Source organism: Hakea prostrata, chromosome 11, assembly GCF_041222555.1.
Source record: "Hakea prostrata isolate BN-2017 chromosome 11, UWA_Hpros_2, whole genome shotgun sequence".
Taxonomy (NCBI): Eukaryota; Viridiplantae; Streptophyta; class Magnoliopsida; order Proteales; family Proteaceae; genus Hakea; species Hakea prostrata.
In genome coordinates, this window is record NC_142610.1 from 2,873,538 (window position 1) to 2,894,853 (window position 21,316).

Genomic DNA, 21,316 nt, shown 5'->3' on the forward strand with positions numbered 1-21,316 from the left:
GTGGCCTTGTCTTAGTAATTTTCTTACATTTCTTGTTCATGGGATTTTTTCTCTAGTTTTTTTCTACCAAGGGAAGAAACAAAAATATTGCTGAGGGTACGTAGTGGACTCATCTTTGTGACAAACTCATCTTTCCTGCTGTGCATGTGGATAAGATGGTGGTTGGTCCATGCGATAAGCGCTTTCCACGACATCTCATAGTTCAAATTGTAAACTGAAAAAATAAGAAGGCAAATATTTAACTGTGAATTTGAAGTTTGTTAAATTTTAGGGGGTTTTATTTAATGGCATCTCTATAGTTTTCTGGCTTTTGAATTTACATTGTTGGCCCCTCTATTTGTTTTGAGCTGAAACATGATCAATGAAATGGGTGTGGAATTCTCAATCACACGGAACCACGGATTGTCGCATGGCAAGTTGATTAAGATCATGAATCCTTCCAATGTTTAACAATATATAATAACAAAAATATGTATTTATGGTTCCTGTTTCCTGTTATTCCAGGCATTTGTTGATAGTGGAGCGCAGTCAACAATAATATCCAAATCTTGTGCTGAGCGCTGTGGGTATGTTCTTTTTTGTTTGAACTTCCTGCTCAAGGGTGTCTTGCTCTGTGCTTGTGTGCTTGTTTTTCTACAGTGTAATATTCATTTCCAAAGAAAGTTTGATTAATTGGAAGCATGTGATCTGCTGCTACTGTAATAATCTTCTCATTAATATTGCTTATATCATGATTCTTCAATTGCTGAAATAGTTGTCAATGTGATGCCTGGGCAGCAAAGGGTCAATGGTTGTCTGTAATCATGTTTCCTATACCAGGAAAGGGAACAGAGACTGGGTAGGACTGTAGGATAGAAGTAGGAGGAAAGAAGTGAGAAAAAGCCAACAGCCATTGCCATCATTTATTGTTCCGGTGGAGGCAGTGGTAGAATATAAAGATAAAGCTTAAGCGAAATAATGCTACAGCCACTGCTTTTCCTGCAAAAGAGGGCAGCCATTGCAAAAGAAAGTAGGGCAAGAAGATAAAGAAGGAAGAGTGGGAATCAAAGTTCAAGATCTCTAAATCATCTCCCCCCCAAAAAAGGTTCAAGATCTCGCTTTTGAGGGCAATCTTGCCCTTGAGAAAAGCAAGATCTCACTTGAGATTTGGTAATTTTTGTCAACTCGAGTGAACTTGAGGGCCTTTCTTAGGGGGTTTCAAGGGCTAGACTGGGTTCAAAGTTGGTATTTTGCCTATTTTAGGCCTTCTAAATACATTTGTGGCCTTAAATTTGTGAGAAAACACCCTTGAGCATGAGTTCTAATTCGGCCTTAAATTTGAAACAAAAATGCTGCAGGAATGAACATGCAAGGTTATAAAATATGAATTGTAGAACCATTAGGACATATAAATAAAAAGCAAGTGATAAGATACATCAAATAACTTAAATACCAACAAAATTCCATCTATATGAGTACAATAGAACATCACATTCTTCACTTTGGAGAATACAATAATATAATAGTCATAAGTTGAATATAAATCATAAGTTCATAAAAGAAGTGTTGGGTATGGCTCTTGTTTCACATTCTGTTGCTGATGACCTTTCCCTTGACCCACACGAGGATTTCCTTTGCAGTTTGGGCTTGGGCCCATGAATAGATGCTGTGGTTTAGGGAAGCTGTTGGCTAGAGGCGGCAACAATTGTGCAAAAAATGAACTCGGGAAGCTGTTGGGGAGAGAAGGCGAGACAGGTTGAGATAATTTAGCTTTTAATAGAAGGGGTGACTCAGATATCTGGTTGAATTGAGATCTTGGTCAAGATTGTGTATTTGGTGGGACTCGACGGCAATCTCGTCTCAAGTCTTCAAAAAGGCGAGATCTTTAGCGAGATCTCGCCAAGATCTTGAACCTTGGGGGGAATAGCATCTACCTTAATTCAAATTCATCACCTTACTGGCATGACCATCCATTCGATGCAAGACTTGACCCCCCTCTCTTGGAGATCGATTTCTCCAAAAGCCCTAACAGAATTGATCAACCAACGGTCAACTTTCATCAACACCTTAACCACAATGAGTATCCATGCATCCCTTCATTTGGTCCTTGTTTCAACCTGCATCTATTCACATAAACCCTAGTTCTTGGAAAACCCCGAATTTCACTCAAAACCGCAAAATCAAGAAACATTTAGGATTTGCCATTATTTGAATCCTACCATCCTCTCCGCCCTCCCTACACCCAAAACAAGTTTGACCCCAAACTGAGATCTAAAAGCCTGAATTCCCAAAACCCTACTTTACTAATCCTAACTCCACATATCAGAGTTGAACCAGATTTTGATAAAATTTCCAAAACCTGTTTACTTGCATTTAACCTTATCCCTAATAGATCAACCTAAACTTAAATTCAATTGATTTCAAGAATCCTAGAACCCTAAATTCAATTTGGGTAAAAATCTGAACTCTCACAATTGATTCAAGCTGGTTCTTTTTGGGGTTGCATTGGTCCTTATCCAAGGCTACATCAATAACCCCCTACTTGGATCTATTAATAGAATAATAAATTTTTAATGCACTTCTTCAACCTTCAATTCGTGGTTTTATAATTCTGCCGCCTTTTGCAATTATAAAATTCAAAAACTGTGGTTCATTTCCTAGCCTATTCTTAAACCTGGCCCAAATTTAAACTGGTTTTGCATTTCCAAGGCGCCCCTTTGTGCTGTGGCAACTACAGTAGATGAAGAAGCTGCAGGGATTACTTATTGATGTAATTCTATTAGTCCACTTGGTGGTGGGTGATTGGCATGCCAATATATGTCCATTCAATGCAAGGCATTACTAAGGTGATATAGTGATAAAGTTTTGCACATTGGTTTATTGCTCTGGTAGTGATTTGTGTGGAATGAATGATCACATGGTTGCTTGTAGAGAAATGATTATACTTTTCTCAAACAATCATGACTTATTTCTTACATACATTTCTTTCTCTGAAAGGGGGAAATAAAATCGTTGTTGTGCATAAAATAAATCATTAATAACCCCTTCATTCATACATAATGATCACTACATGCACTCATGACTGAACTCCATAAAGCGTTCAAAAACTCAAAATTAAAAAACTGGGCATGTCTTGTAATCCTTCTTAATGCATAAGTGTTCAATTATATTGGCCCGAAATAGAAAGTTACACATCTTAATAATTGTCAAACTGTTTGTAGTCATTCAATGCCTTGTTAAAGTCCTCATTAAGTCATAACCACAAGGTGACACAGAGAACTCATTTTCTTGCATTGATTTTAGTTAGCAAGGCATACTAATGTGTAAATAACCTGAGTCTCTGATTGTATCGAACTTTTCCAATCACGGGTAAGCCCTCGCCCAAAGTCTTAGTTTGACGATGTCGATTAAACCAAGGTTGGAATCTTGGTTTCGAGGCCGATTTTGGCCAGGCCAGAAACTGAGATATCCAGGTTTCGACCAAAATTTCAGTCAAAACTTGGTACTTTTCGACCCTTGTGTGCTCTATTTTTCATCTGATTTCTTGCCTTCTACCTATTTTAAACATAATAAACACAATAGAACTAGTAGTTTGCTAAAAAAACCACTGGAAAGTTATCATTCAAGTACACTACACATGACTGGTTCCGAGAAATACAAATTGTATGGCATACAAGATAGAGTTAGCATACATGAAATTGTTTGATAGAAAAGTATATATACAAGTAAAAAAAATGCAATAACCAACTACAAAGTCTCAGGGCTTCAGTTCCATGTTGAGTGCTTGGCTGGAACTGGTGGATCCTATTCCCTGTTTGCAGTAGTACTCTAAATGCTAGATGGAAGCTGGCCATACATGTATTGCCTGAAGTTGTTGATGAACTGATTCACTGTGTCTTGTCTGTGAATTTTAAAAGTAACCGCAAGCGCACGGTATCGTGTAGCTAACGGGTCGATCTCAGGGAGATATGCCACTTAGAATTGAACTTCTTAATAGTAATGCGAGAGTGGAATGATTCAATTTTTTTGTTAACTAATTAACTAAACTAAACGATGCTAATCTATATGTCTAATGCAATCGAATTGAAATGAAAAATAAATTAAACACAATCAATGCATAAATAAAAGACAGGAAAAAAAATGCAAGCAATAAACAAAGCAATAAACAAAGAAATAAATAAAGCAATAAAAAGAAAAGGAAATAGCTAAAATGCAGATGCAACACCACCCGTCACCAGAAGCAGAGGCACGACTGTAGGCTTGCTCCGGAGGGGGGGGCAGTAACAAGAAAACAAAGTAAACAGCAAAAGGAAAGGTATTAGTTCACTTTCTTTGTTATTTACTTTCTGTTATTTACTTTCTGCCTATTCATTCATTATCTCGGACCACATAACCGGAGCAATGTGCCTAAGCTATTTCCCGCTTTGTTTTTGCTTGTTTTACCGCCTTCATTCTTATCTCGGACCACGCCTGCCTAGTGCCCCGGTGACGGGTGGTTTTACATCTGCATTTTAGCTATTTCCTTTTCCTTTTATTGCTTTGTTTATTTCTTTGTTATTGTTCGCATTTTTTTTCCTGTCTTTTATTTATGCATTGATTGTGTTAAATTTATTTTTCGTTTCAATTCGATTGCATTAGACATATAGATTAGCATCGTTTAGTTTAGTTAATTAGTTAACAAAAAAATTGAATCATTCCACTCTCGCATTACTATTAAGAAGTTCAATTCTAAGTGGCATATCTCCCTGAGATCGACCCGTTAGCTACACGATACCGTGCGCTTGTGGTTACTTTTAAAATTCACAGACAAGTTTTTGGCGTCGTTGCTGGGGAGGTATTAGTTCACTTTGTTTTTCTCATTCTTAGGTAAATTGAAGTGATTTAAAAAAAAAAAAAAAAAAATTCAAAGATATTACTCTTAACTTGAGTATAAACAAAAATGTATAGTAGTCCCCACTCTACTGCGGAATCCCCAGGATTCGATTGTAGGTGGCTCCGAAGACTATACGGATTCCTTTGCTGTCAAACCTATAAGCGCTCAGCTATACGGCAACCTTACAGCTTTGGAATCATTGTTTCAATCTTTGTGGTGGGAAATTCACTACTTTCCCTTCATTTTTGTTATTTTCTTTTCTTTTATTCTTTAGTTACTTTATTTATTTTCTTTCATAAGAGTCATTAATTGCATTAAGTGGTTAGTGCATGTGTGTCTGGACTCGTGATTCTACCAATAGAATTGTCCGAGTGTCTAACTTGACCATGGAAGGTCTACCTCCACCACCTCCACCTAAGAGTCTTAGGGATAGATTTTATCCAACCCGATCTGCACAACCTTCCTGTATACGTTTACCTGAAGTGAGGGGTAATAATAATTTTGAGCTCAAATCTCATTATCTATCTGTGAATTTTAAAAGTAACCGCAAGCGCACGATATCGTGTAGCTAACGGGTCGATCTCAGGGAGATATGCCACTTAGAATTGAACTTCTTAATGGTAATGCGAGAGTGGAATGATTCAATTTTTTTGTTAACTAATTAACTAAACTAAACGATGCTAATCTATATGTCTAATGCAATCGAATTGAAATGAAAAATAAATTAAACACAATCAATGCATAAATAAAAGACAGGAAAAAAAATGCAAACAATAACAAAGAAATAAACAAAGCAATAAAAGGAAAAGGAAATAGCTAAAATGCAGATGTAACACCACCCGTCACCAGAAGCAGAGGCACGACTGTAGGCTTGCTCCGGTTATGTGGTCCGAGATAATGAATGAATAGGCAGAAAGTAAATAACAGAAAGTAAATAACAAAGCAATAAACAAAGCAATAAAAAGAAAAGGAAATAGCTAAAATGCAGATGCAACACCACCCGTCACCAGAAGCAGAGGCACGACTGTAGGCTTGCTCCGGTTATGTGGTCCGAGATTATGAATGAATAGGCAGAAAGTAAATAACATAAAGTAAATAACAAAGTAATAAACAAAGCAATAAAAGGAAAAGGAAGCCTTAACCAAAGAGAGGCACGACTGTAGGCATCTCTGATCAAGGATCCAGGGGAAGGGAGAACAATAAATAATGCTGAAAGTAAATCCTAAATTAAGAATATGGAGGGGTAGATAAAAGCGGGAATGGAGGGAGGAGAGAAGATTAATAAAGAAGGTTACTTATTTGCGAATTGAACAAACGATTCGAATCTCAACCAACCCTAACAACCAGATCTAGATCTAGAATGATCTAAATCTGCAATTGCTAGACCCAGAGAAAAACGAATCTAAAAAAAATGAAACTTGAACTTGAAGAAGCTTGAACTTGAATTGCATTACATAAAAAGATTAAACCTAAACATTGAATCTAGAAATTTAAATCTCACTAATGCAAACAAAGAAAATAGAGAAAATCTAAATAAACTGAAGAGAGAAGAAAGAATGCTTCTACTAAGCTCTAGAACATCTTCTCCTTTGATGGAGTATGCTCTCCTTTTATAGAGTTTACATGAGATATGAAGCATGGCTGAATTTGAATAAAACTCAGGGTTTCTATCTGACTCAACCAATTAGGGTTTTGACGTAGTAATCGCGCCGACTTAGAGAAATCAGATGCATAATTCCACCGTTGGATTTGAGGTTTAAGTAGTCGTGAAGTTCTCCTCCAAAAATCAGCACGATCGGACATCGGATGACCGTTCGATGAAGGGTTTGATCGAAACTGGACAGAGGCATTCAAAAACGGGATTTTTCCTCTTTTTCTTTTTGAATATAATTCTTTTTCCTCTTTTTCTTTCTTTAATTAAATCCAAGATAAGAGATAAGATATTGAGGTATGCAAGGACTCTTTTCCATTTGGACTCTCTCAATAATATCTCTGTAGATTTGATTTAAAATCTCAGCCGTAGATCAAATTTGCCGTCTTTATCTCTTCAATATTTCGGAGTTGGCCCATAATCACACATCTCTAGCCCATCATGCTCCAGATCAGGCCCATTTTCGCATTTGAGAATTTGAATGGACTTCTTGACGTGTAAAATAGCATGATTCAAGCCCAAAACTCCAAATATTTGCTTAAATCTTGAAAAGTCCTAAAATCTGCAAAAACAACATAAAACCCAAGGTAACTCCACTCTAAGTGTATAAAATGCATGCTTTATGCCCTAAGATTTCACACATAAATGTGCTCATCATGTCTCTATAGGTGGAGTCATCCCCATAATTAGAAAATACTTTTTAAAATCAGAAAATAAAAAAAATAGTAGCCCTAGATCATAGTCCTAGATTAAACATATATTAATTTCATAGCAATACAAGATCATTTAAGCCATGAACAAAGAAAAAATTAAAAAAATTGGAAGTTTGGAAGAAACCTTGAAAGAATCTCCCAAAATCCTCGAAGGAGCAAGTGATGTGTTTGAAGGCAAAGGAGTTGTTGAAATAGGGTGAAAATGGGGTTGAAATCACAAAATACAAGGGGAATCACCAAATATAAGTTGAAACCACAGAGTCGAAACCAGGGCTGAAAGGTCGAAACTAAAATCGAACGGAACAGGTTTCGACCAGTTTCGGTCGAAATTTTGAAAGTTTCAACTGAAACTTTTAACTTTTTTTCAACTGCATTGGAGTTTCATCTCGCTTTTGCAAAAAAATCAAGATTTCGGTCGAAATTTTGGTTGTTTTGACTGAAATTTGTACCATGGATTAAACTGTGAACTCCCGCGTCACCTGTAGACTTGGTGAAGTAGTGCTGGTCATGTCCAGACTAGATTGTCAGCTTTAAACATCCGACTGACTCCTGAAATTATGTAGTCTTTTCCGGCTGGGTCTAAATACGACCGCAGGAAGTTCCATTATACAATGCCAATGTCCTCATAAGTCATGACCACACTTACATTTTTCAATAATAATCACTCCTGACTTACTCATCTTATATGTCTGTTTTAGTATTGTTCTACATGAACAAGTAGTTCTTAACACCTTCAACCCACCCCACAGCCCCTCTTCCAAAAAAAAAGAAAAAAGAAAAAAAGGACACACAGCCGCTCCCAAAAGAAAAAGAACCAACAAATTTGGTGAGTCAAAATCTGTCATTATGGCATAAAGTGGGATGATGCATGCCAATAGACATTTAGGTTCAATCTAAACTTTCACTTAAGGGATACAAATATTGATTCAATTGGTAATTAATTAATAGGCTGGTATCATGTCTAACAAAAAAGTTTGAATAGCTCCTGAATATTGGTTGGATTCACATCAGATTTGGATTTCTACAATAAGTATCCATAATTCAGTATATAATGTGCAGAACCCTATTTAATTTTAACCTGACTTTATGATTCAAGCTGGTTTGAAATGGAAATCTAATTGTAAAATGATACAGATGAATGCCTCGTGGTTTCCATTATGTTTACATTGAACTGCTTGCCTTTGCATGTTTTTTGTTTATTGTCCTTTTTTTTTCTCTTTCCTCCCCAGATTGCTTAGGCTTTTAGATCAACGTTATAAGGGCATTGCTCATGGGGTTGGCCAGTCAGAGATACTGGGTCGGATACATGTCGCACCAATCAAGGTAATCCTTCTTTCTAGCCCCAAAGTCTAACCATCCCATTGCTATTAATTGCCTTTTATTTCCAACGTGGTCCATCAGTATCCTAATTTCTATATAAGTAGTAGGACTTCTATTACTACTAGTACAACGGAGTGATGAGATATAGGAACTTGTTGGCTTGGTTATAAAAATGGAATTTGAGAATGATATAGGGGCCAATCAAAACCCTAATGGATTACTTATTAGGGATTTTGGGACTTGCAGCATACTGATATCTGGTTTCCCGGATCAGTTGATGAACCAATGATGTAGATTAGAGCTGAAGGCTTAATGGCAACTCGGGTTGCAATAATTGATGCCGGGAACTAATAAGATGCAATGTAAGATTCTGAAGTCAGATATGTATTGATAGTGGATGGAATGTAACAGAAATTGGAAGAAAACAATATCAGATTATCATAAGAAAGAAGAATTTTAGAAAGGAATATAACAAGAGAAAGTTCTTTGGTTGAGTAGCTACTGGCAGGAAAACAGAATTAAGGAGAGCAGCACGTAGCAGGGTAGAGTTCTGTCTGATTTTGCAATTGTAAGGTCCTCAACTGTTTAAAAATCCAGCCGCCCTCTGTTGCTTTCAAAACCTGCAAAGTTCATCCGTCCACTAATAGCTGCTGCTTGTGTCGCTCTATCTCCTACTGTATATGATGTTAAATTGTTTGCGGTTCCTCAACTTCCATTTTGAAAGTACTGATCTAAAATTTTATATTGCTTGTCAGCTTAATCAGAGTCTACAACAAGATGAGAATAGATGTATATTCTTATGGTTGAATCATTCTTCTTCTTCTTCTTCTTCTTCCCTTTTTGAGCATTTTTACTTTTCTTCTCATAATATGTTCTACTTCCACACAGTCAAACACTTCCCCTACCTCTGGTAAACCTTCTCACACGTTTAATCATTTAAAAATACTAGTATGGAATACCAACCTTTTTTTTCCTGTTACAGTTCCTGAATCTTCAACATTATAGTTCTTTTACATCAGGATACTGTATGGCGACCCATAATCCATTTCTGGGTTTGCTAGGTGTCTTTGGAGCTTTTGTGTTAGTTATCTCATCAGGGGTCTCCACAGCTTTGGTACATCAATTAGTAGCTGGAATTTCCTACTCCTACCTCCTGTAGACAATGGTGCATTGGGGGTTTTCTCTAGCTTATATGTTGGACATGGATAAATCCAATGGGTTTTAAGGCAGAGGGAAGGAGGATTAAAGAAGTGTTGGATAGTTTCGCTTTTAAAGCTTTAGAAGCTTAGGGGTTTAATGGTTTGTAATTCTTTGCTTTTGGTTGCAGAATATTTTTCATTCATTGTTCATCTCCTGCCTTTTACTGCTCATTGCAATGACCTCATTTACTTGCCAATGAATAAAGGAAATTGTTTAATTGACCACTGCCTTTTTTCTCCATGCCACAGATTGGGAATATATTTTATCCTTGCTCATTTATGGTATTGGATGCTCCCAATATGGAGTTTCTCTTTGGGCTTGATATGCTTCGTAAACACCAGGTATATCCTCTCTGTGTCTGATTTCTGATTGATATTCAATCTTGTATCACTTTTTAAACAAGCAACTGGATGCAGTGCATAATTGATTTAAAAGAGAATGTCTTAAGAGTAGGAGGGGGAGAGGTTTCAGTCCCATTTTTGGCAGGTTAGTTGTGCATTCCTTGCATTTATTTCTATTTGATAGTAGTTTTTTACTGCACTTAGTTTCTTCCGTAGATGCCCTTCTGCTCAACAGTCCCAATTTCCTCATATTTTGATGTTTCTCTCTTTTTAGAGAAGGACATTCCAACGCATTTTCTAGACGAGGAGAGGTTATCCCAGCAAGCTTCTGGTTCAGGATCTGTCCCAGTAAGTGAAATATTTGAAAACTGTGACTTCAGAAGGGATATTGTTTTAATAATGCATAGGTGATGATCAATGCCTCTTGATATAAGGTTGTTGGGCTACTTGTGAATTCACTCTTTTTCCTTGTGTTGTTCAGGAAACCTCAGCTGCAAAAGGGAAGAATGATACCTTGTCCACAGGAGGCCGTTCTGGTTAGTTTCAAAGTTTGATAGCCTCCATGTTTTTTACCACTTGGGTAATTTGGGTTCATTTTAATCCAGTTTAGTCCCAATTCCTTTGCTATTATTATTTTTTTAAAGATTGGCTGCTTATCTTTTTGTTAGATTAATTGTCGAGGGCCAATATTAATTTAATGACCTGTGGTTGGAGCTGTCAAATACTTGACTTTTTTCTAGGTCAAATGCATATTCGGTTTATGTAGGATATAATTTTGTTGGACTGGTTTACTATCTGGTCTAATTATCAGTGACCCTTATATATCTTTCTATGACCTATATCTGGTCAAATTATCAATTGACCCTTGTATACCTGTCTATAACCTAAATTGGACAGCGGTCATGCTTTTTGCCATTTGGGTTAATTTTAACCCAATTTGGTTCCTTTTCCTTATTTTCTTTAGATTGGCTGTTTATCCTTCTATTGGATTTAATAGCCCATGACCTAAATCATTTTAATGACCTGTGGGTGGTGCTGTCATATACTGGATCTTATTCTGGGTTAAACGCATATTCAGTTTGGTTATGTAGGATATGATTTTATTGGATTGGGTTAATATCTGATCCAAGTATTATTGGCTTGTATGCCTTTCTATAAGCTAAATTGTGAAACTCTGGGTGGTATCATGGTTCTAGAGCTTGATCCAGAGGCCCACAGTGAAAAAAGGACTTGCATAAAGTTACGTACTTCTCCAGGCTTTATACATTTTCAAGGGATTTTATGTTGAAAAATATTCAATGGAGGAGTATGATCCCTCTAGGAGCTAAAAGAACTAGGGGCAGATTTAAAATGACCATTGGAGAAGTAGTGAGAAAGACATGCATATAATCTAGGTCTGGATCCTAATTTCATCTCGGTAGAGCCTTTTTGAGGGCAAGAGTCCATTTAGTAGACCTATTTAGTCTGGATTTTGTTGTCTTTCTAGACTGTGCCTCCATATGTTGTTTTCGTCTTTCTTTTTGTCCATATCTCCAGCCCTCAATACCTCTCTCTCTCTTCTCTTTTCTTCTTCTTTTCTCCCCAACATTTGCCTATTCATGTTTCACACTCTGTTTTTCCTGCTTTGTTTCGTTTAGACCATGTAGTGGAACTCATTAAGTTGGGATAAGGTTGAGTTTGTTTGTGTTGTATACATAAAAAGTATTTTATTATGGGGTTATGTATTTACAAAGTGTATGGAGGATTGAAAGAATGAGAAGAACTAGGGGCAAACCTAAGATAACCTTAAGACAAGTGGTGAGAAAGGATATGCATCGGTGAGGCCTTGTATCTGGTATAGCCTCAAATAGAGCTAATTGGAGGGTAAGGATCCATGTGGTCAACCCCATTTAGTTGGGAAAAGGCTTCTTGTTTTTGTTGTTGTATGAAGGATTGAAGGTATAAGCATAACTGGCTTATGCAACTTGTACAGCACTTTGGAATTTTTGGTTTCTCCCCCCCCCCCCCCCCCCCCCCCCCCCCCCCACTGAGATATTAATTCACATTCTTGATATTTCAATAGGGATGTGCCTATATTCAGTACCAGTTTGGCCTATCCTAGCTAAATAAACCATGTGACCATGGGCAATAGTTTGTTGGTCGCCTCTGTCAACACAATTGAAGCAGTATGGCTTGTAGGATTGTAGAATCCCTTCATAGGCTCATCGACTGTTCTTTTTGAGTCTATGTTCTTTGTTGTTGCATCATTGCTCTCTTTCTTCTGTGTTTGCACATTCTCTTTTATATGTCTGCTAGTAACGTTGCTGGATGTTACCATTTTGTACTTGCAGGAGCTACACAGATTGAGACAACGCAGGTAAAGTTTGCTACTGGTCATTGTTTCAGCTTTATTAGTTTCCTTGAGATGCGTGTGGGAATTTTCCTCTGCTAAAATGTTACATCTTTCTTTGCATATAAATTCTCAAAACTTAGTTTTCATAAAGTAGCTTCACCTATATTCTATGCTTATGTTTGTGATAGCTATTCTGAAATAATTCTGCTAAATGTCTGAAGTTCTTTTTGGGCTACTGGCTCACCTGCCTTGCGGCAGAATATTCTTTAGATGGCCTCATGCCACAACCTAGGTGTATATACACCTTGCACCTTCAAAGAGGTTCCACTTCAAAATTTAGTCAAGTTCAGCTCAAAATAAATGGGTGTTTTCTGCCAAGGTTAATTCTAAGGTGAATTGCTATTGTAGTTTCTACAGCTAACTGTTCATGAGATCATTTTCTGGGGTCCAACCTAAAAGGCATAGAATCAATATTTACGATATAGTATTCACTCAAAAAAATTAAAATAAATGCACAATATAGGTCTTTAATTGAGCTTTCTTGATCACCATTTCAAAATGATTACATGTGAATCACCATGATTCTGTATCTTTTGGTTTCCAGTTGCCTTTTGGCAGGCACAATCATTCTTAGTCCATTGACATGGGGATTGAGCATTTTCATTCACATTCAGACTTAATTGAAAGTAGTTGGGCTTTTATTATTCTCCACAATGTGAATAATATAGGTTGTAGCAATGGTCAATATGTAACACGGACAGAAGATTTACTCTTGTTAAGTTGTTTCCTCCATCTGACCTACCTTTTCTATATGCTGACATTTTGAGTTTGCTACAGGATCCCAATTTTGAATCCAAAGTTTCCAAACTTGTTGAACTTGGATTTGGAAGAGACGCAGTAATACAAGCTCTCAAGTTTTTTGATGGTAATGAAGAACAGGCAGCTGGATATCTTTTTGGAGGTTAAAGATGGAGATGTTAATATTCATTTTAAAATTATCTGTGAGAATATAGTGGTTTAATTTCAAATTCGCCAATTGTCTTGGTTCCCCAACTTTAAATTAATGATGTATCAATTTGGGGGTTCTGGAAATCAATCAAAAATGAAAACCAAATTTTTGGGGAACCCCTTATTTTTAAAGGAAATTATTTCTGTTGAATTCACATCAGCCTCACTCTAGTCTTCTCAAGCATCACTGTTGATTCTTGATGTCACTTGTTTCAAATAATACTTCAGTTTTCTTTTGAACTGCGGTGGATACAGTTTTGTCCAGGTGGAGTGTTATTTTTTGTGTATTATGAGGGTTTCATTTGAATGCTTCTATTTGGATTAATTTACTGATTCGGTATAATGATTCGATCAGTTTCAAAATTGATATATGGGATTCGTGTTTTCTTGTTGCATGAATTTTAGTTTGAATTTTCTAAGAACTGGTGCCCAATCAGAGCTGGGTTTTATTGAGGATTTTACTGACATATTCTAACTTAAGACATACACTTAACCACTAAGAACTAGGATTTGATATCTCATCTTCTGTTTCAGCCTTTAGATATGTCAGCCAGAGATCTTGTAGGTTAATTTCAGACTTAAAGATGGAAATCATATTTTGAGCTAACAGTGATGTTACAGAGAAATCAATGCTATCAAATGTAGTAATACATTTCAGTAATGTATCTTTACCAAAACAAACTCTGAGATGGTCAAGAATTGCAATGAAATTCATCTTCACTTCTAAATTACAAAAGCAACATCTTTGGGTCTTTGAAGATGATTTGCTACAAACTTGAACCTTTACATTGCAGCTGCTGCTTTGACTACAATCTGACTGTCTGACATGGTGACGACCATCAGACCATCTGAGTACTCCAAATACATAGTCTTGAGCAGAACCAGGTCCTTGAGTTTTTACGGTTACTTTGTAACTCTTCACTTCTCCAAGTGAATTGAATGTAAGGATTTGTGGATCCACCAAGACGGAAATTCCTGGGGGAGGACGAATAGTGACCTTATATGTAGCAGGGAATGATCCAACATTTTTCAGTCTCCTTGTTATAGAGGTGGAGCCGGCAAAGCTCGGAATCGTGATGGATGGGTAATTCATGTTTAGGAGACTAATAGCGGGCTTAGAGCATTTGTAAGGCTCAATACTCCTGGTGAATAGGCTGATCTTGCTTTCATTGTAGCCAATGGTACATAAGAAATTCAAGTGGTCGTCGATGCTTAGATCATAGACTAAACCAGGATCCAAGGCACAGTCTGGCCGAACATGTCCAGCTCCATAACTAAATGGGGTTGCTATTATGTTTGATGAATTCAACATCGGTTTTCTCGTATTATCGATCGTAGTTGCTGCACATCATACAGATGCTAAAATCATCAATACATTATTAGTAAAGAGAGATGAACAAGAAAAATTAATGAAGTGGCCTGAAGGGGATTAATTACCTGTGGTCATGATGGCAGATCTGATAGCATAGGGGCTCCAATTAGGGTATTGTGTTTTCAAGAGGCCACAAACTGCAGCAAGATGAGGGCATGATGAGGATGTCCCAGACGCAGAGGCAAAAGGAACTATTTTGCTACCACTAGGAATATCTGAAGGAGGTGCTGCTTGGGTGAAGGAGGCAATGATGTTCACCCCTGGTCTAGTGATATCAGGCTTTAAAATCTCAGGATTCAAACTGTTGGGTCCTTGTGCAGAGAATGCAGCCATCATAGGTGCTGGCTTTGTTCCTAGTTTGGTCATGGCTGGTGTGATGTAACATGTGGGTGCTTTGACTGCTTTCATATACTCAACCAAGGTTATACCATCCCTAACTGACAAATGCGTTGCAGGGAGCACATGAGGCTCAGGCGTCACATTGTCTCCTGATTCTATATCATTAACCAACACCATTCCCAAAGCTCCTGCTGATCTTGCAGTGATACCCTTTTCAATGTTCCCAACACCACCACCACCTTTGAGACACACAACTTTCTTACCTGTTACTTTCTTTGGGTCTAAGGAGAAATCCTTATTTCAACACGACTCCCCACTACGAAAATTGTCATCCTGAAGTGTTTGCAAAGCTGGGACTTCTTCTTCTTGCCTGGACCAAGGATGCAACAGACCTTCCATGTCACATCCACCCAGCTGGTACCCTATCTGGCATACCCGACTGTGTGATCCACAGTCCACAAAATCCAGTATCGAGAAAATCAACCTCCCACATTCACAATAATATAATCAAGAACAAGACTAAATCAAGGTTAACAATATTATTTAAATGAATCAAAGCAAAGTAACGAAATAATCATCAGAGTGCGGAAATGATACCAATATATATATATATAATAAAAATTGTAGAGTGAGGCGGAATCTCACTCCACGAGTACAGCGGAAAGTAGATCGAAAGTCAAAGAAGATTACAATTGGTTCTAAAGACAAGAAAGAAAGATATAATCAAACTAAGCTAGAGTCTATTCTACTTTATAAAGAATGTCTTCATAAACATAGACTTCATCAATCACGCTCAGATGCTCCCACTCCACAGTAGGGCTAATCTTGGTAACAAGTAAGACCACTTGAGGAATCCTCAACATAATCTTCATAGTTGCCAACACCTTGCTTGTAGTACGTTTCTTCAGCTTGCGCTTCCGCATATTGGCCTTCATAGTCATCAATGCCTACAGAATAATCTAACAAAAGATATTGTACAAAAGGAGTGAGTTTCCAAAGAAACCCAGTAAGGCAAGTTATTCCATAGCAACACAAATAACATGATAGCATAAGTAAAGCATAAAGTGATATGATATGAGACAGATAAATGCAAGTATGAGTCTAACTCTATGTATGCTGGTCTCTATAAGTAGACATGCTTTAAGTCATAGCACCATACTTCTTTGGGTAGGTCTCAAATCACTCTCCCTCAACCATTCCGGTATCTTGGGTTCTCCACTGGTAATTGGGTCCTGCATCCCTCATGGACATTCCTTGGTTAGGGGTTTAGGTCACCTCTCTCTCACATCACCATTGGTCTAAGTATTGGTGCATGTCAGGGTAAAGCCTAGCCCAATGCAAGTCATCTACTTAGTCATATCAACTCAGGTCCAGATACGTCCATTCCTCGCCCCGGGCGATCCTTTCCGGTATCCTTCACACTAGAGTCAGCTTATTCGACTCTCTTAAATACGGACTCATCAACCCTATAGGTCATCCACATATAGTAAACGGGAAGCTCTCATGTCCTGTCACGGGTTGGTTACTGGTCTTGAGCGCCCATGAGCCCAAGTCTATCTATATGCAACTCTACCCATAAATGGCCCCCACAATGTGATTCATGTCCCCTCACGGGTTGGTTACCGGTTTTGAGCGCCCATGAATCCCCATTGCTACCACGGCGCGTTCGGTCACAGATACCCTTCCTAATCGGGTGCGGTTTAACAGGGAATATCCTAGCCAAACGGTTTGGGTTGCTAGACAAGTCTTAGGTATGACAACCATAATCCGGGAAAGTGTCAAAGGGCAACATTGGAAATATCCCATACTATCCCCAATGATGTCCAAAGACAGAAATGTCAAAAGGACATTCCCTAATCCCAAATCATACCTAAACAATCACAATCATAAGAGTTAAGAGTTATCATCCACATTAAGATATCTCATCATATGTAAGAGTATAATAAAACAAGATCAAATTTGAACGACAATATACATGAGTTAAGTATTCTACATGATTAAGACTTAAAGTAAATAAGAGTTAAGATTCTACAGTACTTTTAACATTCATATAAAAATAGAAACTAACATGAAATTAGAAAATCTAAGAAGTTCCCAATTTAGAAACTAAATCTATGCAATCTATGTTAATATGGTAACAACTTTCCTTACCTTAAATAGATTCGAATATATTCCGAACGGACAAGAGGATGAATCCAAAGTTAGCAAATAAACCCTAGAATAACATCATACAGTCATTAGGAAGTAGTCCTAAAAGAATGAGCATCAATCGAATCGAAATGGGTGAAGAAATCCAACAAGGTTGATTGGCGAAAGTATTTTGATCCAAAACCTATGCTATACAATCCGGAATGCTACGAAACTTGGAGAGAATGTCTAACACAGTAGTCTAAGACTAAAAAGCATAATTTAGACATCAAACAACGATTAAAACATTACTTACTAATTTGAAATCATACTTTTTATTTTGGTAAAAATCATGGTTTTCATTGGAAACATGCTATGAATGAAAGAGATGAACTAGAGATGATGAGGTCTCATTCTAGTACAAGAACACAGTAAATCAGAGGTAAGAATAATCATGGAGAGGCATCTATAATGCTAGAATAAATCAACATAAGAATATGATCATAGTTTAAGAAGAAATCATAAGAATCATATTAAGAATGAATAAGATGATCATGGCATAAGAGAATGAAAAGAGATTGTAAAAGATATGACTACAAGGTTCCAGCATCTTCATCGTAATCTCAGTTCAGAGAAGAGAGTGATCATAGAAAGAATGAATCAATAACACAATAGATTGAATACTAACCTTTGATTGAAGAACAAGAGAGAGAATTTGCAAGTTTGCAATATTAGGTTTTCTTCAACACTTTTGGAGGCTTGGAGATGAGTTCCCTTCGTTATCTAAATGTTTTGGAGGCTAGGGATACTAAAATCACGAAGTCATGAGGTATATATAGCAAAATAACCTAAACAGCACATCTGCTCGAGTTCAAGACAAGTCGATTAGGTATGACAACCAATCAACCCAAGAGACAGTGTCAAAGGGCAAGCCTAAGTTAGGGACTTGAGGGCCTTCCACTACTCGGAATCAAACGAAACTTTAAACACATATACTATAACTTTCCTAGCATGGAAAAATGACTTTAAATCATATCCCACCAAGCTCTAAGGTCATCAACCAATCTTCTCTTCATCAAGGCGTAGTCTCTTTTCTATATCCAACACTGTCTTCAAGTATGGGGCATCATCTTCAATCTCCATAGGTTCGGAGTCGAACACTATATCTTCTACTGATATGGACCATAGTTGACTTTCACTTTTACTTCGGGTCTTCGGACCTACAGACAATAGAGTATCTGGGTTAAGGTTAGGGCCGGGTTTCATATTCCCCCCTCCTTAAAAGAAATTTCGTCCTCGAAATTGAAAGCATACTTGAACTTTCAAAAAGATGAGGAAACTTCTCCTTCATGTCTTCTTCCTTCTCCCAAGACGCTTCTTCAGGGGTATGGTTCTTCCACTGAATCTTACACCAAAGGGATAGTTAGATTCTTAACTGTTTGTCCTTTCTATCTAGGATTTTGGTCGGTTCTTCCTTATAAGATAGATCAGCACAAAGTCCTTCAGGTTCTTGCTGTAGTATATAATCCGGGTTCTCAACATGCTTTTGAAGCATTGAAACATTAAATACATTATGAGTCTCAGCGAGTGACGGAGGTAAGGCTTTGCGGGAAGCTTTGGAGGCCACTTCAAGATATTCCGCTTCTTGATAATATTTAAAATATTAGCCCGAGGAGTATTCAATGGAGTATACTCGCTTTTGTGGGGAGATCTTTGCAGCCACGCCTGATGAGGCTTTCCGACCCGATCGCAAACATTCTGCTTCGGCTTCTGCTTGTTCTCAGAAGCCTTCTGTTCTTTTGCAGGGACTTTATTGTCTCCCTGGCGTGTGTCTAAGATCTCCGTGACTTCAGCCTGCTTCTGGCATCTCTGCACCAATTCAGCATAAGTGGTAGGCATGTCTTGAAGTAATAACTCCAAGAGCCGTCGGTTTGTGAGTCCAGTGAACAAAGCAGTTTTAGCTACTTGCTCATCTAGATTCTCTATCTCCATTGTAATTCTGTTGAATCTTTTCCGGTATTCCCGAATCGATTCATTCTTCCCTTGTCTAATAGTAAACAAGGTCTCCTCGGTCTTTTTGATTTGGATTCCACTCTGGAATCGTCCTATGAATTTGCGTGCCAATTCGTCGAAGTCCACAATCCTTCCTGATGGGAGATTCGAGAACCATTTCTGTGCGGCCCCAGTCAAGGATGAACCAAAGACCCTGCAAAGGATTTCATCAGAATTACCTGCAACTGCCATAGTCTGTTGATAATAACTGATGTGGGCCGTGGGATCTCCCGAACCGTTGAACGTGGAAAAAGTTGGCAGACGGAAATTGTGAGGAAACTAGTATCCGGCAATGGGCTCGACAAACGGAGTCTTTCAGATAACCGAATAGATATCATCAGTTATCCTCCCTTTCGCCAGTTGTCCGAGTTTTTGATTGATATTGGCCAATTCTTGACCAATATGTGCTGACTGATCCCCGACAACACGATCACTCCCTCGAGCAACACGATCGTTATCTCAAGAGACACGTCTGATAGTTGGTGAGTGAGTTCGTACTCCTGCACCCAATCTTGTATTTGAATCGGTCGTACTTCCTTGCGGTCCGTCATACAGATCGTCTCGCCTAGGGAGATCTTCAGTTTTCCTATGCTCTTTTGCACGTAATCGGTCGCCTTCCCATAAATTTTGACCGACATTCTGCTCATTGATCAGTCTTTGATCCCGTTGTGACACGCGCCTTCCCGCACCACGATGATTGGGTGCTTGTGGTATCACCACTTGTCTGGTTAGCACACGGAGTGCCTGATTTATCTCCAACATCTGGAGTTTCATTTGATCCAGTTGATACTGGAGTGGATTTGGAGGATTATTACCTCCCTGACCCCCATCAACCTCAAGGGGTTGACTTCCCTCTAGAATATCTGGATTGTTTACTCCGGAAATTTGGACGCCAGCATCTCGTTGTGCACAGTTGCTGTTGCTGCCGCTGATCTAGTCACCATAGCTTTTTGAAATGTTTCCCACAGACGGCGCCAAATGACGCGTCCAAAATTTGCTCAGCCCTTAGATCTCCTGAGAGTGACCTACAAAATAAAGCGTTAGATGTGGCCCAACTGCTGGGATTGGGAGTCCACCTCCGAAGGCTAAGTCAATTGATGAACTTAATCATAAACGGCTCTGCTAGAGCACAGAGCTAAGGAATGAATAACAAGAATACGATTCAGATAATAAGCATCTGAATGTTTTCGTCTGTCCTCTACCTTGCGGGTAGGTGATGTCTTATATAGAGTGTACCGTTGAATCTCCTTCGTTGGATGTATTCGAGCCTTCTTCGGGTAGTCGTTGGATCTTAACAAATAGATCCATTGAGTGATAGACTTCTACTAGTTTGGACTAGTAGATGACTCCTAGGATAACCTGATTGTTATTTGGTGGTTATCCGTATGATAGCGATGAGTGATAGCCGCCGGAAACTGCTAGCCGTCATTAGGTTGATCAACTTACTCCGATAGTATTGGATTAGGGAGTGCTTGTGGCTGAGTTAGTTTTCTTCCTCAGCAAGCTACCTCCTGGACCCGGCTCGCTTGAAAGCGAGTCAATTCCCTTCGTCCCGACCGGAGTTGAGGGTCGAACCAAGAATAAACCAAGTTCAGTCATATTTTCTCCATATCACATGGACAATGGTTATTTTCTTCCCCTCTTTCCCAAAGAATACCCTAGATTGAACAAATATAATTAAATATGTCCAAGATCATAATTCTAAATTTTCACTCAATTGTAATTAATTCTCATCATTATTTCTCTCCATTCTATTTCAAAAAAAAAAAAATCATTTCACTATTATAAAAGTAAGAACTCAAAGAAGATGACTACATTTTTCTTCCAAGAACACTTTGAAGCATTCATTAAAAAGATAAAATTAGTTATGTCCAATCTTGTAATGCTAAACTTTCACTTAATATTGCCATAGTTAAATCTCTATGGTTAATGCTCTTCAGTTAGCCAAGATTAAGAATGAGCTAGATTGAGATGCCTCTAGGCATCTTGCTATCGCTTTTATTCATGTT

The 21,316-nt window shown here is 38.1% G+C and overlaps 1 protein-coding gene across 1 annotated transcript in view; it reads left to right on the top strand.

The window, feature by feature from the left end:
- The window catches only part of DDI1 (ubiquitin family protein), a 32,528-nt gene extending 18,317 nt beyond the window's left edge, over nucleotides 1–14,211 (top strand). The window contains exons 9-16 of the mRNA XM_089139045.1: nucleotides 505–566; nucleotides 8,446–8,539; nucleotides 9,985–10,077; nucleotides 10,153–10,222; nucleotides 10,352–10,425; nucleotides 10,559–10,613; nucleotides 12,408–12,433; nucleotides 13,247–14,211. Coding sequence (XP_088995171.1) covers nucleotides 505–566; nucleotides 8,446–8,539; nucleotides 9,985–10,077; nucleotides 10,153–10,222; nucleotides 10,352–10,425; nucleotides 10,559–10,613; nucleotides 12,408–12,433; nucleotides 13,247–13,375 — 603 coding nt within the window. The 3' untranslated portion in view covers nucleotides 13,376–14,211. The remainder of the gene's footprint in view (nucleotides 1–504; nucleotides 567–8,445; nucleotides 8,540–9,984; nucleotides 10,078–10,152; nucleotides 10,223–10,351; nucleotides 10,426–10,558; nucleotides 10,614–12,407; nucleotides 12,434–13,246) is intronic.
- The last annotated feature ends 7,105 nt before the right edge of the window (nucleotides 14,212–21,316 follow it).